This window comes from Onychostoma macrolepis, chromosome 11 (assembly GCF_012432095.1).
Source record: "Onychostoma macrolepis isolate SWU-2019 chromosome 11, ASM1243209v1, whole genome shotgun sequence".
In the NCBI taxonomy this organism is placed as follows: domain Eukaryota; kingdom Metazoa; phylum Chordata; class Actinopteri; order Cypriniformes; family Cyprinidae; genus Onychostoma; species Onychostoma macrolepis.
The window spans coordinates 16,891,919-16,909,935 of NC_081165.1; the positions used below are offsets into that span (position 1 = coordinate 16,891,919).

General features: G+C 37.5%; 1 protein-coding gene across 5 annotated transcripts in view; it reads left to right on the top strand.

The window, feature by feature from the left end:
• The window catches only part of iqsec1b (IQ motif and Sec7 domain ArfGEF 1b), a 189,236-nt gene that overhangs the window by 149,645 nt on the left and 21,574 nt on the right, over window positions 1–18,017 (top strand). For 4 of the 5 annotated variants that reach the window (XM_058791009.1, XM_058791010.1, XM_058791013.1 and 1 more), the window contains one exon: window positions 17,629–17,902. In XM_058791009.1, coding sequence (XP_058646992.1) covers window positions 17,629–17,902 — 274 coding nt within the window. Of the gene's footprint in view, window positions 1–11,073; window positions 11,460–17,628; window positions 17,903–18,017 lie in introns of those variants that run through there. The other variant, XM_058791011.1, reaches the window with a different exon arrangement.

Sequence of the window (18,017 nt, forward strand, 5' to 3'; positions counted from 1 at the left end):
ATTACATGTTAGAATATATATTAAAATAGCATTATATATATATATATATATATATATATATATATATATATATATATATATATATATATATATATACATGTATATATATTTATGTAAATGTGTGTGTGTGTGTGTATAATACACTATCATTTAAATGCTTTTTTGTATTTCTTACTGTTAAATTACATTTTGTCATTTCTTTCTCTCATGTTTTCTGCAGACCCTCCAGCACAACAGTTATAGAAAAGCATTATATAATAAGATGTCACTCTTCAGATATTGTGCTCACGCTATGTTTATGCTCCCTTTCTTTCTGTTGCTTCTTTCTTTAGCTGTGTGTCATGACAAATCATGGTATTATTACCTTAAGGGCACAGCGTATAATTATTGCGTTCCCGCTCATTGACTTCTCATTAATTTGAAAAGCATATTTCTTTTCTTCCACAAGCCTGATAAGAAATCGTCCGATTACCATCAGAAGGGTGTTACGCCCAGTTATGTAAATATAGGCTTCCGTGGCTTCAGTGTGGCAACATGTTGTCAACACGGGAGAAAAAGCGTAGTCAAGCTTGTGAAGACAGGTAAAAGGTTTCTGGGGTGGATGGGATTTGACCCGGAGGCCTAAGAAATTCTTTTCATCCGCTTTCACAGTGGTCTCACCAGGTTATGTTTGTTTTGAACAGAAGAGGCCACAGTTCAATCTGCAGTCAACTCTCTAAAAGATGTGCATTTAGTTTAACTCATATTCTTTGACTGTTACAAACTATAATTTTTTGCTCAATACTTTGGAAAATGTATTATACTGCCTGCACTTATAGCTAGCCCAAATAAGTGTACTAGCATGATTAGCATACACATAACTCAGTGGCCTACAAGACAATAAGCTGTTTGACTTCACCCTGAAGTGTCATGATTAAACAATTAGAATCATATCTGATGTATAATCTATTGGGAGAGAGATTCTGGGCCACAGTGGGTATGGCTACAAACTGAAACCATAATAGAGTCAAAATAGTTAGGACAAAAACTCTGATTGAAAGATGGAATAGATAGCTTTTATAGATTATTGTGTTAACAATTTGAGCCTGGCTAGCAAGCACGGTGTTAACATGCCCTTTTTCTGTTTCCTGTTAGCCTGACAAGAATTGATAGTCCATACAACATAAGTGTTCTGCTATAAAACTCCACATTATTGCTAATAAATGCAAAGAGGCATTACTAATAAGTAGGCCCACTCAGATTCTGTGGCCACCAATTTCCACAGATGTTAATTTATTGAATGCTTTTCAGCCGAGCATGCAGTGCTCTTGGTTCTGTTTAACACATTTTAACATGTTTAAATCCATTCCGCAGAGCTACACAATTTTTTTCAGTGCAGAAGGTCCACAGATTAAATGCTTTTCAACTTAACTAATGGAAAATTTAGAGTAAAGTTGAGGTATGCAAAATAAACTGGGAATCTCATGTTTACAGACTGTATGGTTTTTATAGAAGATACATGGTTTTATTGATGTTTATAGAGAATTTGAAACTGGTTCTGGATCAGTATAAGCAGTGAGCAGCAGTGTTGAGTTGCGTATCTGTATTGGTATGCATGGACGGCCCTACACGTCTGCTGAATGCCCCTTGTAAAGGTTACTCTCGACAGCTCCCAGATGTGCTACACTATTTGTATAATTGCAAATGTTGCCTGAGACCACCTCAGCAGGTAACTCAAGTAAACTAGTTTGGAATTTATTGCAAAATGTGCGTTTTATAGGAGTTTGTTAACCATTTGCTGTGCTTGGATTTTACAGGGATCGGTTTATTTCAAGCTATTATCTTTTATAAGAATGTACTCAACTGGCACAGAAAATGAACCTTTTTGCCAGGGGTGCCAGAAAATATAGGTGTTCTCATCTAATGTTTTTTTTTTCTTCTTTGTTAAAGTGTCGTAAAGTCCCAATCTGTTCTGATATTTTCACTGGAGCTATCAAATCACAAATTCTGATGTTTATAAGCCACCATAAATATTTATTCAGAGTGTAATGTGATCAGTCTAATCATTCCTTGACTTTATGCTTGCATTGAAATGCAATGTTTCACAGCGATTTTCCGTAACATTTTCATTCTTTTATGCGACTTTAGTGGAAGGGCTGCATGTAATGCCATTTCATTGATATTCATGAACTAAATGGCTGACACAAATTGTGCTGTTTTGTTGTGCCCTGACCTTGAAATTGCAAATGAATTCATCAGCAGGAGAAGGAGAATTAGACCTTCTGGTCATCTCTTGTTTGGGATCTGTTTATGATTGGAAATTGTTTAGATGGATATGTATTAATGGTTGCTTCTCATGCCACAGGACAAGATGATGATAAAATAACATTTGGTGTAGAAACTTTCCATCATTCAAAGTGTTGATTTTTCAATATGGCTGTTACAAACATTAATGATGGCAACCATATTTTGGTTGAAACTTTGGTTGCCATGATCAAATTTAGTACAAATGATGTGGAGGAACAGTTCTGAATCATTGTGATTCAAAAAAGGGAAGTTCCACAATGTCAGGTCTGTGATCCTTTATAAAACAATTTTTAAGAGATGAAATGGTATCAAAGTTTCTCTGAGCAGTGAGTGCTCAAATTGAAACCACTCCAGCCCTTCTCATATTTCATATCACATTCTTACGTATTGAGAAATAAATGACTTTGACATGCGCCTTGAAGTTCTCACAAAGGTCCTGGTGTGAAACTTCCCACATGTGCGAGTGAAATTGATCATTTGATCTGCCGCACGTTCTGAGCCCTGGGATCGTTCTAGAATGGATGGCCGTATAAATTTCTCTTTCACTGACACAGGACATTATTGTAAAGAAATATTCAGTGTCATCTCCTTTGTATGAAAGCAGAGCGATGAAAACGATTCATTCTCTTTTTGTATTAGAAATCATTACTGAGACAGTCAGGTTTAGATGAATCCACAGAGGATTTAACAAAGGCTCAAATGGCCCACCTGTGTAAGATTTAGTCATAACTCACTGTCTGTTATAGACATTGTTTTTCTTTTAGCAAGTAAAAAATAGACAGATAACCATTTCCTTTTTTCCTCCATAATTCATCATTAATATGTTTAGTAGGGCTACAAAACAATTAATCGCGATTAATCGCATTAAAAATAAAAGTTTATGTTTACATACTATATTTGTGTGTACTGTGTATATTTATTATGTATATATAAATACACACACATATATGTATACATTTATACAAACAAATATTTGTGTGTGTATATATATATATATATATATATATATTTCTACTTGTGTATAATTTATATTATATATAAATACTTTGTATATAAATCTAACATATTTTTCCTTAATATATGCATGTATGTGTGTGTATTTAAATATACATAGTACACACACACACATAGTATGTAATAAACTTTTATTCTGAATGCGATTAATCGCAATTAATCATTTTTCAGCCCTGATGTTTAGTAAAGCTATATATTATTGTTAATATTGAGATACTATTGTTAATACTTTGAATTCAATTTTATTTTTTCATTTGAATTTTAGTTAAAGTTTTAGTAATTTTGTTGGTTTTTGTCATTTTTATTAGTTTATTTTATTTTAAATATGTCTGTAAAGACAGTTTATTTCATTTTTTAGTACCTCAACTAAACAAAAAAAAGTGATTAATTTTTAATTTATTTTTGTTTTCAAGCAATGAAAACTTTTTTAAGGGTTTTAGTTTACGATAATAACTCTGGCTAGATTACATTTGCATACACAAGCATTCTATATGCTTTATGATGAGAAAATATGATTATTTGTCACAGGATCTCCAGCACGGTTTCGCATTCATTCTGACTTTAAATCACACTCAATTCAGAGAAAGCAATCAGCTATGTCACAGGCACCACTCCCTTCTTTTAAACCTCAACGCACACACACACACACACTCAGCACTTCCCCATAACCACTGCCCGCGCCCTCCTCAGCAGAGCAGGAACACACAACACGATAGGACAGACGGCAGAGACATTACCTGGTGCCAGTGCTAATGCTGTGACTGGAGCAGACGGCAACTTTGGGAGGTGCTGGTTGCCTCTTAATGCCCTGAGTGTGTGTAGCCTGTGGCAAAGGAATTCATAGTAAAGGAATAGAAGCGGTGCCCAAATTTGTTGGTGCCCTCCAGTAAAGGAAATCCAAGCAAGAGAGAGAGGAGATTTTGACAGCTGGTGTTTTACCTTCAGATGGGTAGGATATGCACTTTTATTGTTGTTAGATTTGAGGATGTTTGGCAGCATGTGATTTGTGTCTGTTGTTCTTTCAGCTAGTTTTGCATTTAGCCATGACATATCAGCACATTTAGCAAACTGCAAATAGCCCTTGCTGTTTTTTTTTTACCACAATTACAGATGACGTGAAACAGAGAGTTAACAGCATGTGAAAGGGTGATATTTTGCAGTGCCTGAGTTAATAAAATGACCTTGACGCTGGACTAGAGAGAGACTTAGATCTGAATGTGTCAGTTGCCCTTGTACCGCCAACATGTCTCTCACTGTAATGAGATGAGACTCGTCTGGTCCCTACCCATCAATCAAGGTGCCTAAAGAGACAAACATGCACAGATGAACCTTTGCTGTCCTTTAGGAATGAGGATGTCATTTTTCTGATTTTTTATCTGATGAATATACTATACTATCAAGGCTAATATTTCTCATATTGATACCTATACCTCCACTGAATAGACATTTTTGTGTTTTGAGGGCAAAATGAGTAATTAATAGACACTGAACGTTAAAAAGTTATTGTTAGTATTAAATAGGCAAAAACTGTGAATTATACGCATAGCGTATCACACTATCACTCAAAAGTTTGCAATCAGTATTATCAAAAGTGACGGTAAAGACCTTCACATACTTGTAAAACATTTCTGTTTTAAATTATAGCTTTTCTTTAGAATTTTATTCATCATTAAATCCTGAAAAAATGTTACAGTTGTCAATACAACTTTTCAGTAGTGTTTTAAATATTGAAAATCGGCATATTAGAATGATTTCTGAAGGATCAGGTGACATTAAAGACTGGAATAATGGCTGCTGAAGATTCAGCTTTGCCATCACAGGAATAAATTACAATTTAAAATAGAAAATTTGATCAATTAAATGAAGCCTTGGTAAGACGTCTTTAAATTTTTTAATGGTACTGTGCAATGAATATACATACAAATCAGAGTGTTTTCCATTTATTAACAGCATTTTTAGAACATAATCAATGGTTGAACAACTTACAGTTTAAAAGTTTTATTTAACAGCATTAACTAGAAACTATTAGCCTATAAAAATGCCATACTTAACTTGGTTATTTAGTGAAGTAAAATACTTCAATACTACACTGCTTTCTCTATTTGAATGTTGTATGTACTTGTATTGCATGTGTATGTTCTTTCAAAGCAAATCATTTTCATGCTACATAAGTGTCATTAGTAAAGAATCAATATTTGTATGTGGGAATCAATTCTTTTGATGCAACATTAATAATGATATTTGAACTTTGATGATTTTTTCATTCCTTAGTACTTGTGCAGCCTGGCTGTGCCTGTTCTTTAGTTCCTTCTGTCTGCTTCCTTTATCGACCCAAAGATGGCAGTCTGAGGGTCATGTGTCAGACAGCTGAATGAAGTCTCAGGCTGTCACAGACTGCCCACTGTTGCATGCCTGTCATCCTTGGGGCATACTGGAGAGCTGAGTTGGAGGCTTTGACAGCTTCTAGGCAGATCTCTGGCTCTAGATGGCGCTACGCTGTCCCTGCCGCACTGGAGAGAGCAGACAGGGAAGATAACAACACACGTCCACCAAACTCTGTTTATTTAGACTCAACCTCAGCGGTCATTTTGGACGAGAGGGAATGTCTGGGGCCTGATAATGTCTGAGCATGCTGAAACTGCCCGGCCTGATTGTTTGTCTGTTTGTGCTTGAGCAACAGAATTGCTCGTGTCGTTATTCACACATGCCTCTAGATACGTCGCAAGGACAACGATTGGAAAGATAAAAGGCTCTCATTTCCTGTTGCTTTTTGAACAAGTAACAAAATTTAGAGTTATCCATAAATGGCTTTAGCTACAGTAGTGAAATTGCTTGTTCTACTTTATCAAGCATTTCCTTAATTTGGAAAGAGTTTTTGTGTGGTTTCCAACACGTACCATAGAGATGTTGGAAAACTACAGTACTGCATCCAACAAAATCTTAAGATCTTAACCTATATAGGAAAGACTTCATTTGGAAGGCTTCCTGAACAATCTAAATTCAAAGCCTCGTCCTCCAAACCTCCTAATAGGCCCAAACTAAGCAATGCTGTTTTTGTATGTAGAAAAAAAATTATTGTCATTACTGTCATTTAAATTTGTAACAGATTTAAACCAGTAACTTGTGAGTCTTTTTAATTGATTCATTAAAGAAATGGTCTCATAAGAGACTTTTATTTGTGAAGCAAGCTACTACACTGGTTGAAATGTTTTAACATGAAAGTGTATGGCCATCATTTTTAAAATGATTGTCATTTGTAATGCTTCATGGGAATCTAGTTGGGCACCTTGTAGCTGGATGGTTTGGTTCATGGCTCATTAACAAAAACTTTTTTTAAATTCCTGTGAGGAAAAAAAACAAGGCCGCTGAAAAAGTTGGCGGGCAGTGTTTCTCTCTATTATTTTTTCAGTTCAAAGACCCTTACAGCACACCAAAGAACTAGAAAAACAAAGGCACTGGCTCAACAAATTTGATAAAAATCCCAACATGTTTTAATACCAATGAAAGCACTTGGTTGACTTTTTCAAAGTAGTAATTCAATGGTTTATTATTGTTTTGTGGATTGCAACATCATATGGCAAAAGGCAAACCCACTGCAGGTTTCCTTATTATTAAAGAGGTTACCTAGACTTTAAGCGACACAGTCATTAACATTATTTAGTTTTTCTGAATGTGACTAATCTGAATGTTCCTATCAGGCAATATGCCTGTGGGGTGTTACAGGCCTAATGTAATTTGTCACATTTGTTGTATTGTCACTGCTGGATGGCATGGAGAGGTAAAGCAGCTCTCAAGCATGGTGAAGATGTGAAAGGGCAAAGCCTTTAAAAAACACCTGACCACGACGGACCCTCCAAAACGGACCACATTTCCGCTGCGGGGAAGCTATTTGCTCTTTCAGTCAGGATGCAGGAAACAGAAGTGGTTGTTTTGCATTGGATGGAGGGAGTGCAACTGTGCAATGCTTAATCCATCACAAAGACCCGCGTGGGGGAAACCGTGATGGAGGACCACACGTGGACAGGATCCTTCAGATTAGAGATTAGGCCTGTGAGAGAAGCCAAAAGCGCGTTTAAGCTCCACTATGGCGTATGGGGGCGAGGGGACGGCAAATATAGATGGAGGTAAACTTCCCCCATTCGAACACGCATGTTTAGATATCCTTATATGGACAGTGTTAATCAAATTTGTCTGCAGACTTTATAAACTAAACAGGAAATGGTTATCTGTCAAACAGGACTGAGTTGGAGCTTGCTCCATTTAAATTGTAGATTAATATTGGGTCAGTCTGGATAGAATATTAGCTGTGGAAGAATGAACAGTATTTGCTGATAAACAACTAGCTATGCAATTAACTGGAGTTTACTAGTCCACCACTGCCCTTAAAACAGGAAGATGACTTGTTTTTCTGTTTGATCAGGTTTAAGAAGGGTGCAAGGAGCACTTAACCCAAAGAGGCTTAATGTTCTCTAAATTACAGCTGGACCTAAAGGCAAACATGTCTGCGTCTCAGTGCTGGGGCGGCTGCCGGGTGGATGGCCGATGCCATGTAATTATGTGTACATGAAATGATGGTAATGTGCATTGCAAACCCTCGTTAAGTACCTTGGAATGGTCATTGAAATCATTCCGTACTATTTTGTGATTGTTGTTATTGTTTTGTAGCTCTATAGATTACAGAGTGGTTGTTACCTTAAAACACTAGTCTGTAGATTCCTGATTTCACATCAAAACACTGAGAGGGATTGTTCAACCAAAAAAAATAAATACATGAATAAAAACAAAAATAAGGCATCATTTACTCACCCTTATGTTGACTTTCTTCTTTGGAACAGAAAAGGAGAAATTTTGAAGAATGTCTTGGTTGCTCTTTTGGAAATTTAATAGAGATCTGGGCTGTCCATATTCACTTGTAAAGAGAGATTATTTTATATATATATATATATATATATATATATATATATATATATATATATATATATAATGATGTTTATTATATGTAAACAAGAATGCATTCTACCAAGTTTTTCTTTTTGTGTTTTACTGAGAATGGCATAAGTAATAAAAACAGAACTAGGCTATCCCTTTAAGAATGGATCACAAAGTAACTATTGAGAAGGAAAGAAATGAGTTCATTATCCATAGTGGAGATAACATGTAATTTCACACCAAAATCCACTGCAGAATAACACTGGGGATTTGTGTCACTGTAGACAGATTTCAACAATGAGGTTTTTTTTTTCAGACAGACGCAACTGAAATCAGAGATTAAGCTGTTCCGTGACCTCAGCCTGTAATTTAATTCACACTTGTACTGTAGATTCACTAGGTTTTGTTTCTAAGGAATCAGTGATTGAGCTAACGGGAAAAAATCAGTCCAGCCCTTTTCAAATATGCTGTATGCCTTTTCCATATTCATCTGGTGGAAATGAATTTGTTCCATGGATTGAAGATGAGAATGAAGTCAGACCTGGAATGACACATTGTGATCCTTCTTTCGAGTTCACAGGAAGCTCAGCAGTCTGTTAGCCCAGACTGCAGCCTGAGAATAGCAATGAACGAATTAACAACAGCTGGATGAGAAAAAGCAAGAATAAAAAGGAGCCATTCATTGAGACTTTAAAATAAATATATAATAAAAAATAATAGTAATAAGAGGTGTATTCATCAGTAGGTGGCATCAATTGACTGTCTTTAAAAGTGAGTCATTGAATCATTACCATTATTACCATTCAGAAATGAATCAAATGGCTGTATATATGAGTGAGTCAGTGAATTATTCATTTAACTGATTCATTCACTACTGTTGCGCTGTGGCTTTGTTTGGAACTATTTTCATTGGTGGATTAGAAACAAACAAAGACACTCTCTGCGTCTGAAATGTAAGTTACTCTGTATCGGCAAATAGCTGAATATCCTTCAAATATATGGTGGAAATAAATGTTTTCCATGATCATTGTGGTGTTTTAGCCTCAGTTCCAGCTAATAGAGTGACAGATAAGTGGACCTAGAACCAAATGAATAAATTTGTCACGCTGTTTTCCTTGAAGCCTTACTCTGACAAGCAGGAAAGATTTTATTGCTCCCCAAGCCTTTTAGCATTAAAAGATTTGAGGACCTCAGTAATGAACTCTGTCAGGTGGCTCTAAAAGCACTAAGTCACAGTGACCTCCCGCTTCGTACAAGCTACAGAAAAGTGTAATAGGCTTTTGCATCACTGACTTCAACTGCATTCATTTGTACATACAAAATAGCAATTCATCAGTTTAGTGGCGTTTCGTTATTCCTGCATGTGTCCATCCCATTCGGGAGTGAGTCATGCACTATTGAACGCATGACTCCTCTGACTCATTAGATGTCCTGTCCTCATAGATGCTTTTATTAATTCCTTGTGTGCCGAGACATTACCAGACTGGCTCGTATGATCCGTAAGGACATAACATGATCAGTTTTCAGCTTCCTGCTGTGATTCTTCCCTCATTGATGCTTTACACTTTAGAGCTGAAGATCTTTGACGAAGAGCACATGTACATCTTGAGGCTACCACTGAAGAACAGATGTTAATAAGGCTGTCTGGACCCCTTTGGTCCAGTTTCAACCTGTTTTAGTCTTCCTTTAGGGATTCTTCATTCAGGAAGAGAGCAAGGAACAGGAAATAAGAGAGGCCCTCACTAGAGAACAGCTTTGAGCCTTTACTCTAATTAGAGAACATCACTTCTCGACCGTTAGACACCAAACTCCAAGATGTCACCACCTGGAAGCTATTCGTGTCGGTTTTTTTCTTTTCTCTTTCTGATGAGACTCCTAAAACCATGCTAGCCTACACTGAGATGCTATTTTCTCTAACCCCATGCACGGACACTCTAAACTGCACACTCGGGCGGGCGATAGCATCTGGGCTTTGCCTGAGCGACGCCCATTGTTTAGGTAATGATGTCAGAAAGGAAATGCGTAAGCCAGGCCGCCCTCCTTATGTCAGTAGACGGGAGGAGGCAAAAGAGGGAAACGATTATAGAGATGTTATTCAAACCCTTAGTTATAAATACAGCTGTGTGTTTTTAGACCTCTTTTACAAGACAACAGAGCCTTGTCTGTGAAAAAGGCGTCAACTGGACAACGTTTTTGACATTTTGATGCACTTTAGACCGTTTTTAGGTGTTCCTCAATGAGGATTTTTATTTTTGAAGGGAGAGTTTACTCATTCTCATGTTGTTCCAAACTTGTGTGGAATGCAAAAGCAGATATTTTGAAAATCATATCAGTGAAAACCTGACAATGAAAGTCAGTGGGGTTCAGTGTTGTTTTAGACCCCCTTGGCTTTCATTGTATGGACAAAAACATTTGTCTTTTGTGTTCCACAAAGAAAAGAAAGGGTTTGGAATGACATGAGGGTGAGTAAATGATGACAAATTCTTATTTTGGGGGGGTGAACTATACCTCTAAGGCATTAGAAATCCACACAGCTGCTTTAATAAAATACAAAGTTGGGTTTTGACTTTCTTCAGGTTCCATCATGAGTGTGTAAACTGGCCGATGACGGAGCAGAGTTAAGAGCACTTTTTGGCTACACTTCTCCAGTCCAGTCTGGAGCGTGTGTGCGACACGTTACGAGCTCATATTACTGCAGCCGTTGAAACCTGAGCGGGACTTCCTCCATCCAATCCGTCCAGTTTTAGTCCATCCTGCGATCGTGCTATTTATAGACTCACATCCTTTTGTCATTCCAGAGGGGCTTCCCGATGCCTTCATGGCTTTCCAACCTACGTTCTTTTGGCTCTGTTGCGCCAGACTCGGCGGGCCGGGCCGTTCCCTCCTCTTTGGGTCGGGCTGGTCGTTTATATTCCCGCCATCACGTAATTAGTTTTCCGGACTGTGGAATTCCCTCCCCTTTTCTGCACACCCCTCAGAGCACCCCTTCTACAAAGTCAGAGGAAAAAAGAGAGAAGGAAAGAGCGTGCGCAACGGAGAGGGTGAGGATTTAGCGGTGTTTAGTCGGACTGAGAGCGTGCCTCTTTTTCCTATGAGACGGCTTTGCCTGGCAGGAAGATGGGCAGCCACAGGCCAAAGGGATGTTGATGTTTGTAAGGATCAGAGATCGACATGTGGTGTTTGCACTGCGCTTCAGACAGAAGCCAGTCTCTGCTGGAACTGGGGAGCTGGTAAGATTTCAGTGTGTGTGTGTGTGTGTGTGTGCGTGTGTGTGTGTGTGTGTTAAAGAACATGTTGAGAAGTAGAAATAAGTTTTAAGTGTGTTTCTACTGTGTTTGTACTCATTGGGACGGGGTGTATAGTTGTATCTGGGTGTGTTTTCGAGTAGATCACAGATGTTTTATGAGACTTCCAGCTCTGTGACTCTTTGTTTCATTTACCTGCTTTGAATTATGGGGGATCTTCCTCTATTGCGCAAACCCCTCCATTGTTGCCCTGAGTGCATTTCTGCTTCTAGTTGTGCGGTTGAGTGATGTTTCAGTTAATCTTGCGCCAGAGAGACGCATTTATATCCATGTCATTTCTGTGAAAATTTGCTTTAATGCCATTCCAGAATTTTCCTTTTCTGTTTTTCTTTTTGTCATTGATGACCTCTCTCCATCACTGATTGTAAATGTGGATTGTATTAGTCAAAGTTATAACAAGAATAGCTGTTTTAGTGAGGTCTCTACATCAACCATTCTGCATGTTTTATGGCTAATGAATGAAGTATTTGTGTGAGTGTTAGTTTTTCGGCTGTATATTTTCTTAACTTGGTTATGGGAAGGTGCCATTGTGGCACTGCCAACAAAATGATTTGATCTTATAAATCATAACAAATAGAGACGTATATGTATATTAGTAGAACAGCCCCATTGAAATTCATTTAATACCAGAATAAGCTTGGTGATGTTAGTAAAACAAGCTTTATTTGAACAATGAGTGCTTTATGCGAAATGCCGGAGCATTTCCCAGTCATCAACAGGGCTGCATTCATGCAACGTGCCACGCTTGTGAATGCAGCTTGACTAGTCCTCTAATGCTCTCAAACCTGGATTTAAAGCACAAAACATGTCATGTGAGGGCCTTAAAGATCTGCACTAGAACATTATATGCAAATATAGATGTACAAATACCGATCAATGACAGTAAAAACTATACATGTGCTTAATTCTGTGGAAAAAAACCCCATCTGTAATTTTGACAGCTTCTTCTGCCCCCTCAAAACCTGAGAACCCACAGTAAGACTTTTTTTTCTTTAAATGAAATAAATTTTCATTTTCAAGATTTGTTTCACTGTTCTTTTGTACTTTCCATTTACCAAAAGGTTCACAATATTTCCACAAAAATATTAAGCAGCACACCTGTTTTCAACAATTATAATAATAAGAAATGTTTGTTGAGCAGATTAGACTGTTTTCTGAAGGATCATGTGACACTGGAGACCGGAGTAATGGATGCTGAAAGTTTGGCTTTGCATCACAGGAATAATTTACATTACAATTTAAAATATATTAAAACAGAAAACCATCATTTCATTTTGTAATAATATTTCACAGTATTACTGTTTTTACTGTCTTGTTGGTCAAATAAATTCGGCCTTGGTAAGCATAAGAGACTGTTATTATTATATTATATTATATTATATTATATTATATTATATTATATTATATTATATTATATTATATTATATTATATGTACAAAATATATCTTTATTACATCAATTTCTTGTTCGAAGCTGTATGAGGACATTTTCTGGTTTAGTGTAATTTAGTGTAACCTCTGTTAACAGCAGAGCATCACCTTTTTCTGCAAGTATGGCAAAATATTTTCATCTATAGAAGCATTTATTGTTTAAACTGTCTAATCTTAAACATACAGCATAAACAAAAACTAAAGTCAGTTGTCAGGGTCACAGGGTGGCAGTAAAACCTTCAGAGCTCGAAGGTTTAGGACATGAAAAAGACTCCAAAATCAGCATCCGAGAGTTCAAATGAATTGTGGTTTAGTTAGCGAAATGTAAATGAGCTTGTTATTTTACCTTGTTAGACTCAGCATCTGCACCTCAGCTTCACAGTCAATTAGAGGAAGTATGAGGTTAAATAAGCTCAGCAGAAATTGCTGCCTAAAAAGGAAGGGAAAAAAGCGTAATTGTGGACTCTTCAGAGGAATGAAATGTAAATAAAATGCAGTTCAGCCAGTTGTGGTTTAACCCATGGCAATTGGAGATGATCGAATTTCCAGTGATTAGTTCCTCTTTATATCAGCATGTTGTAAGTCAATAGTTTCTTGGCTTTGAGTTTCAAACAAGTAATGTAACACTATAAGATAGAGGCCTTCTTTTGACAGTCTCATTTAGGAGAACTCCAAAGGGAAGAGCAAGAGACGGTGCATTTCATCTTCTGTCAGATCTTAACACCTCACCATCTTGTTAGCACTTGTGTTCTCTTACCCTTGTCAGAACCTCCCACGTCTCTCTGAGCTGGACGTGACTGAAGCCCAAACTGGTCCTATAGAGACACCTCATCTTGCTGTCTAATGAGACCCTCTGGAAAATATAGAACTTTGCCAGCTGTCTTGAATTATGGATTTGATCCACACTACAGTGTAGTTTCCACACTACGCTTGGTTGGATAAAATCGCCATTTATATGCTGTAAACCACATTTGGGTGAAATAAAATAAAGATATAGCTAAGTGATGGTTAAGTCAAAAAGGAAAGTTATGAAATCGCCCTCAAACTGAATTTATTACATTTGGGTGAACTAACCCTTTAAAGTTAGCTTAATTCTCAAAATGCAAATTGGTGCCCCTAGTGGTCTGTTTGTTTTATTAAACAAGTTAAAACTTGTCAGAGTTGGAAGCTAATCTGTGTCCATTTTAACAATGCACCCATTTCTAATTAGTGTTTTGAGCATCAGCTTATAGATTTGAGAGCGCCATCCTCGGCTCAATTAAAGCAGGCTTTCTTCCTCATTAAATTCAATTTGCTATAGCGTTCACGGTCTTATAAAATAACACGAGGCAGAAAATTAAAATGAGAGCTGGATTGCCACTCATTCAGCTTTATCCCGCCTTGTAACTTCAGTTTGTCTCAACCTTGAACATTTAGCCCATCTGAGATGAATAGATATCCTCCATTTCAGAAAGGTATTCATTTTTCCCCCACACCATCACTGTGATGATCTCTAAACACTTCCAAGTATTTATTTTCTTATATTTTTCATTGAATCTATTCACAGACCTGTCATCCGGCATCCTCATAGGATTTTATATCGCTTGTGTTCACAATAATTGCGACTTTTTCAGACACCGTCATCTATCACAGTTTAGGGGGAGTCAGGCTTTGAAAATACCCTGGCTCTCCTCAGAGAGATGAGAAGGCAACCAAACAAAATGAAAATTGTATTTGCTGCCACCGTTCAAAGGACCCGCTGAGAGCTCTTTCAGGAGACATCAGGCGTCAGACACGAAAGTCATTCGAGCCGGGTGGCCTCAGTGCAGAGATGTGGGGAAATTAGCTGCCAAATTCATCATCTGAATTACCTCGCATTGTGTTTTCATGTACAATCACATGTAACAAGACATGTTCATCTTCCTTTATTACAAAACACGGTGGGCAGAGCGGGAATGTTTATGTGTGCATGTAGGAATGCATGAAACAAGGCCATTGCATTAACCTTTAAATCTATATATAACCTCCTGCTTTACCCATCTTGCCCTCTCATTAGCTCTGTCCTTCAGAGCAGCAGGTGGGCTTTATGTGTGTTCATGACTCTGGGTCATGTCTGGAAGCAGCATTGGCACTCAGAGACGCCTCAATGTGCTCTGCGTGATAAAACAGACAGTACTATGGTTGGGAACCTTGTGCAACTGAAGCTACAGCATGAAATAAACAATGCGATCGGTGTAGTCTTATTCCTAAATTAATTACTCTTACAATTCAGTACAGCACAACCATCGTGTTCCAGTTCACAAACAAAATGACTCTTGAGTCAGATATTTTTAGTGGACCACACACATATACAACTTCAAACTTAACTATGCTATTTGATATATGATAAGTAGCGTTTGTTGTTCCTTTGCACGTTATGATTTTTTTTTTTTTTCAGTAGTATTTTACACAATTGTTCATTTAGGGTTGATAATATACAGTGGACCTAAGGCCAATTATTGGATTGCATTTATACCACCTATACAAGGTCTTAAGAAGTAATATAAATTTATCTTTAATTGAAATGATTTTAGTAGTCTACTATTTTGATATTTTGTGTATTTAACTTTTTTTTATATTTTCAGTTTTTGTTTTCATTTCAGTTTTTCAGTTTAATTTCATTTTTTGTAGTCAGTTATCATGTGGTTTAATTAACCAAGGCAACATTTAAAAGTTTCTAGTGTTTTTATTTTATTTAATGTCACTGGTATTTCAATGAATGAAAACAATTTTAATAGCTTTATTTTTAGATAATAATAATAACACTGAAATTAACTTAGTCTTTAATCCAAATAATTATTCTTTACAAGTATTAGAAGCTAAAAAAAAAGTTGTTAATTCAACTGTTAAAGGAACCAAAGCCATTAAAAATGCCATTTGTTGTGTACGCTGGAGATGACTTCTTGTCTCACAAGAATCGATTCTACAGCCATGACCTGTGACTTTGAGGAGACATGTTTATGTCTGGTCGTTGTGTTGACCTCCCTTTTGAATCTGTATTTCAGAGCATTTTTACAGAAGCAGCAGGTGAATACCGACCTGACAGGAAGTGTGAGAACAGCCTCTATACTTTCGACCCAACATCTCTCAGGCACATCCTCTGTATGTCATTTGATGATCACAACACTAGCTGAAGCGGTGTATAAGGGTGTCTCGGCTCAATAGAGCCTGCCCCCTGAGGATATTGCTTGTTGAAGTCAATCTACACCAGGCTCTCGTATTGTCTTATCCAAGATTGGAAACACCTGCAAACAGTGCTCCAACTTTCATACATCCTCTCCTTTGCCGCCTTCCCCTATACAAGATGAACAAATTCAATCAGTCTGACTGTGTCAGTGTTCTCATCTCTGTAATGCTGAGCGCTCTACTGCACACTAATTCATTTAATTAAAAGAAGAGCACTTAATCTAGAAAGTTAATCTGCTGGAAGGAAGTGCCAGTATGAGGCTGAGAAGCAGTAAAGGTGTTAAACAAATATGTACTATATATATAAAATGGGTATCTTGAACCAGACCTATCTACAGTATATGAGTTTTGTCACTGGTCTTAAGATTGACTATTATAAGACCATGTTTCTAACATCAAAGTCACCTATATCTGTCATCTCTCTTTCACTGGTGTAACTGATATGCATTGTAATCAAATAACCCTCGTTATGTATTTTGACCTTTCCATGCAATCACAATTAGAGGTGGCTAAAGTGTGTGTGATTGTTTGTCTGTTTACGAATTTGTCACAGTTCTGTTTTTACTCATCACCTCAAGCAACAAAAGTCATTTGCCGCAGCAGGTATACCTCTGCTAAGGTGTTGACAGGTAGGAGTTATGCTGTTGATTCTCAGAGCTATGGCCCGGAGTGTGTCATTTGGAGTGTAAGCATGATGTATGTGACAGCTGACTCTAGACTACTAGGATGTTTTATCTTGGTATTTGGTACTGACGGAGTTAGAGCTGAAACACATACTATGGAAGCTGTATGTTATAAAAAAGCACATCAACAGATTACACCAAAGTACTGAAGTAAATGCAAACAACCATTTGAAAGTGAGTTTTGTCTGCATGAAGTGTTGATCATTCCATTTAGCCTATATTTTTGCCTGTGTATTGTTTTGCCTGTGAGATGCACTGTACCTCTGTATGTTGCTATATACGTAGTCATTTGCTTTTATACCTCCACACCAGTGTCAAAGTTCAACTCATAATCTCACGTGTAAGCTTGTGGGTGTGGATAGTGGGATTTACAAGGAACTTTGTGTCTGGAAAAAACAAAGTGGTGTGTGTTGTATGTACTGTAAAGAGTGTTGGGTGTGTAGAATTCAGTCTGAATTTAATCTTTTGTCATATTTAATAGAGTTGTGAATCTGAGTTTGCTGTTTGTATTGAATGTGAAATTATGACATAACCAGAACAGTTACATTTTTAAAAAAATGACTCTTATGAGTCAAATCTTTTTAGTGAATCAAAAACATATCATGCAACCAATGTAGTCTGATTCCTGAACAACTGACTCGTTGAGTCAAAACCGAATCCCTATTGGTATGCCTCAGTTACTGAGTAACGCGTTATACCCAACTCTGTTCGTCAGTATTATATTACTATTATAGCCCACTCAATCAACTTACAATTTCTTTCTTTTTCCCTATACAGTGTGGAAGGTGAGGCTCCGGGTGGTGAGGCGGGCCCCTCTCTAGAGAACAGTGGTGGTTATTTACGAGGGCCGGTGAGCCGCAGTGCCATCATCAGTGGCGAGCACTTCGACGGCCCACCGCTGTACGCTCACGACATACGGCAGCGCCCGAGGCGACCCAAACTCCAGCATTCCCAATCGATCCTTCGCAAGCAGGCAGAAGAGGAGGCCATCAAACGCTCACGATCACTGTCAGAGAGCTATGAGCTCTCAACCGACCTCCAAGACAAACAGGTAGAGTTCTTCATGATCTTTAACTGGAATGCTACCAAGAAACCATAAATTCTTCACCAGCTATTTGTATTCATATTGCGATGAGCCTTTTTGGTGCAGAGGGAGTTTGATTGAG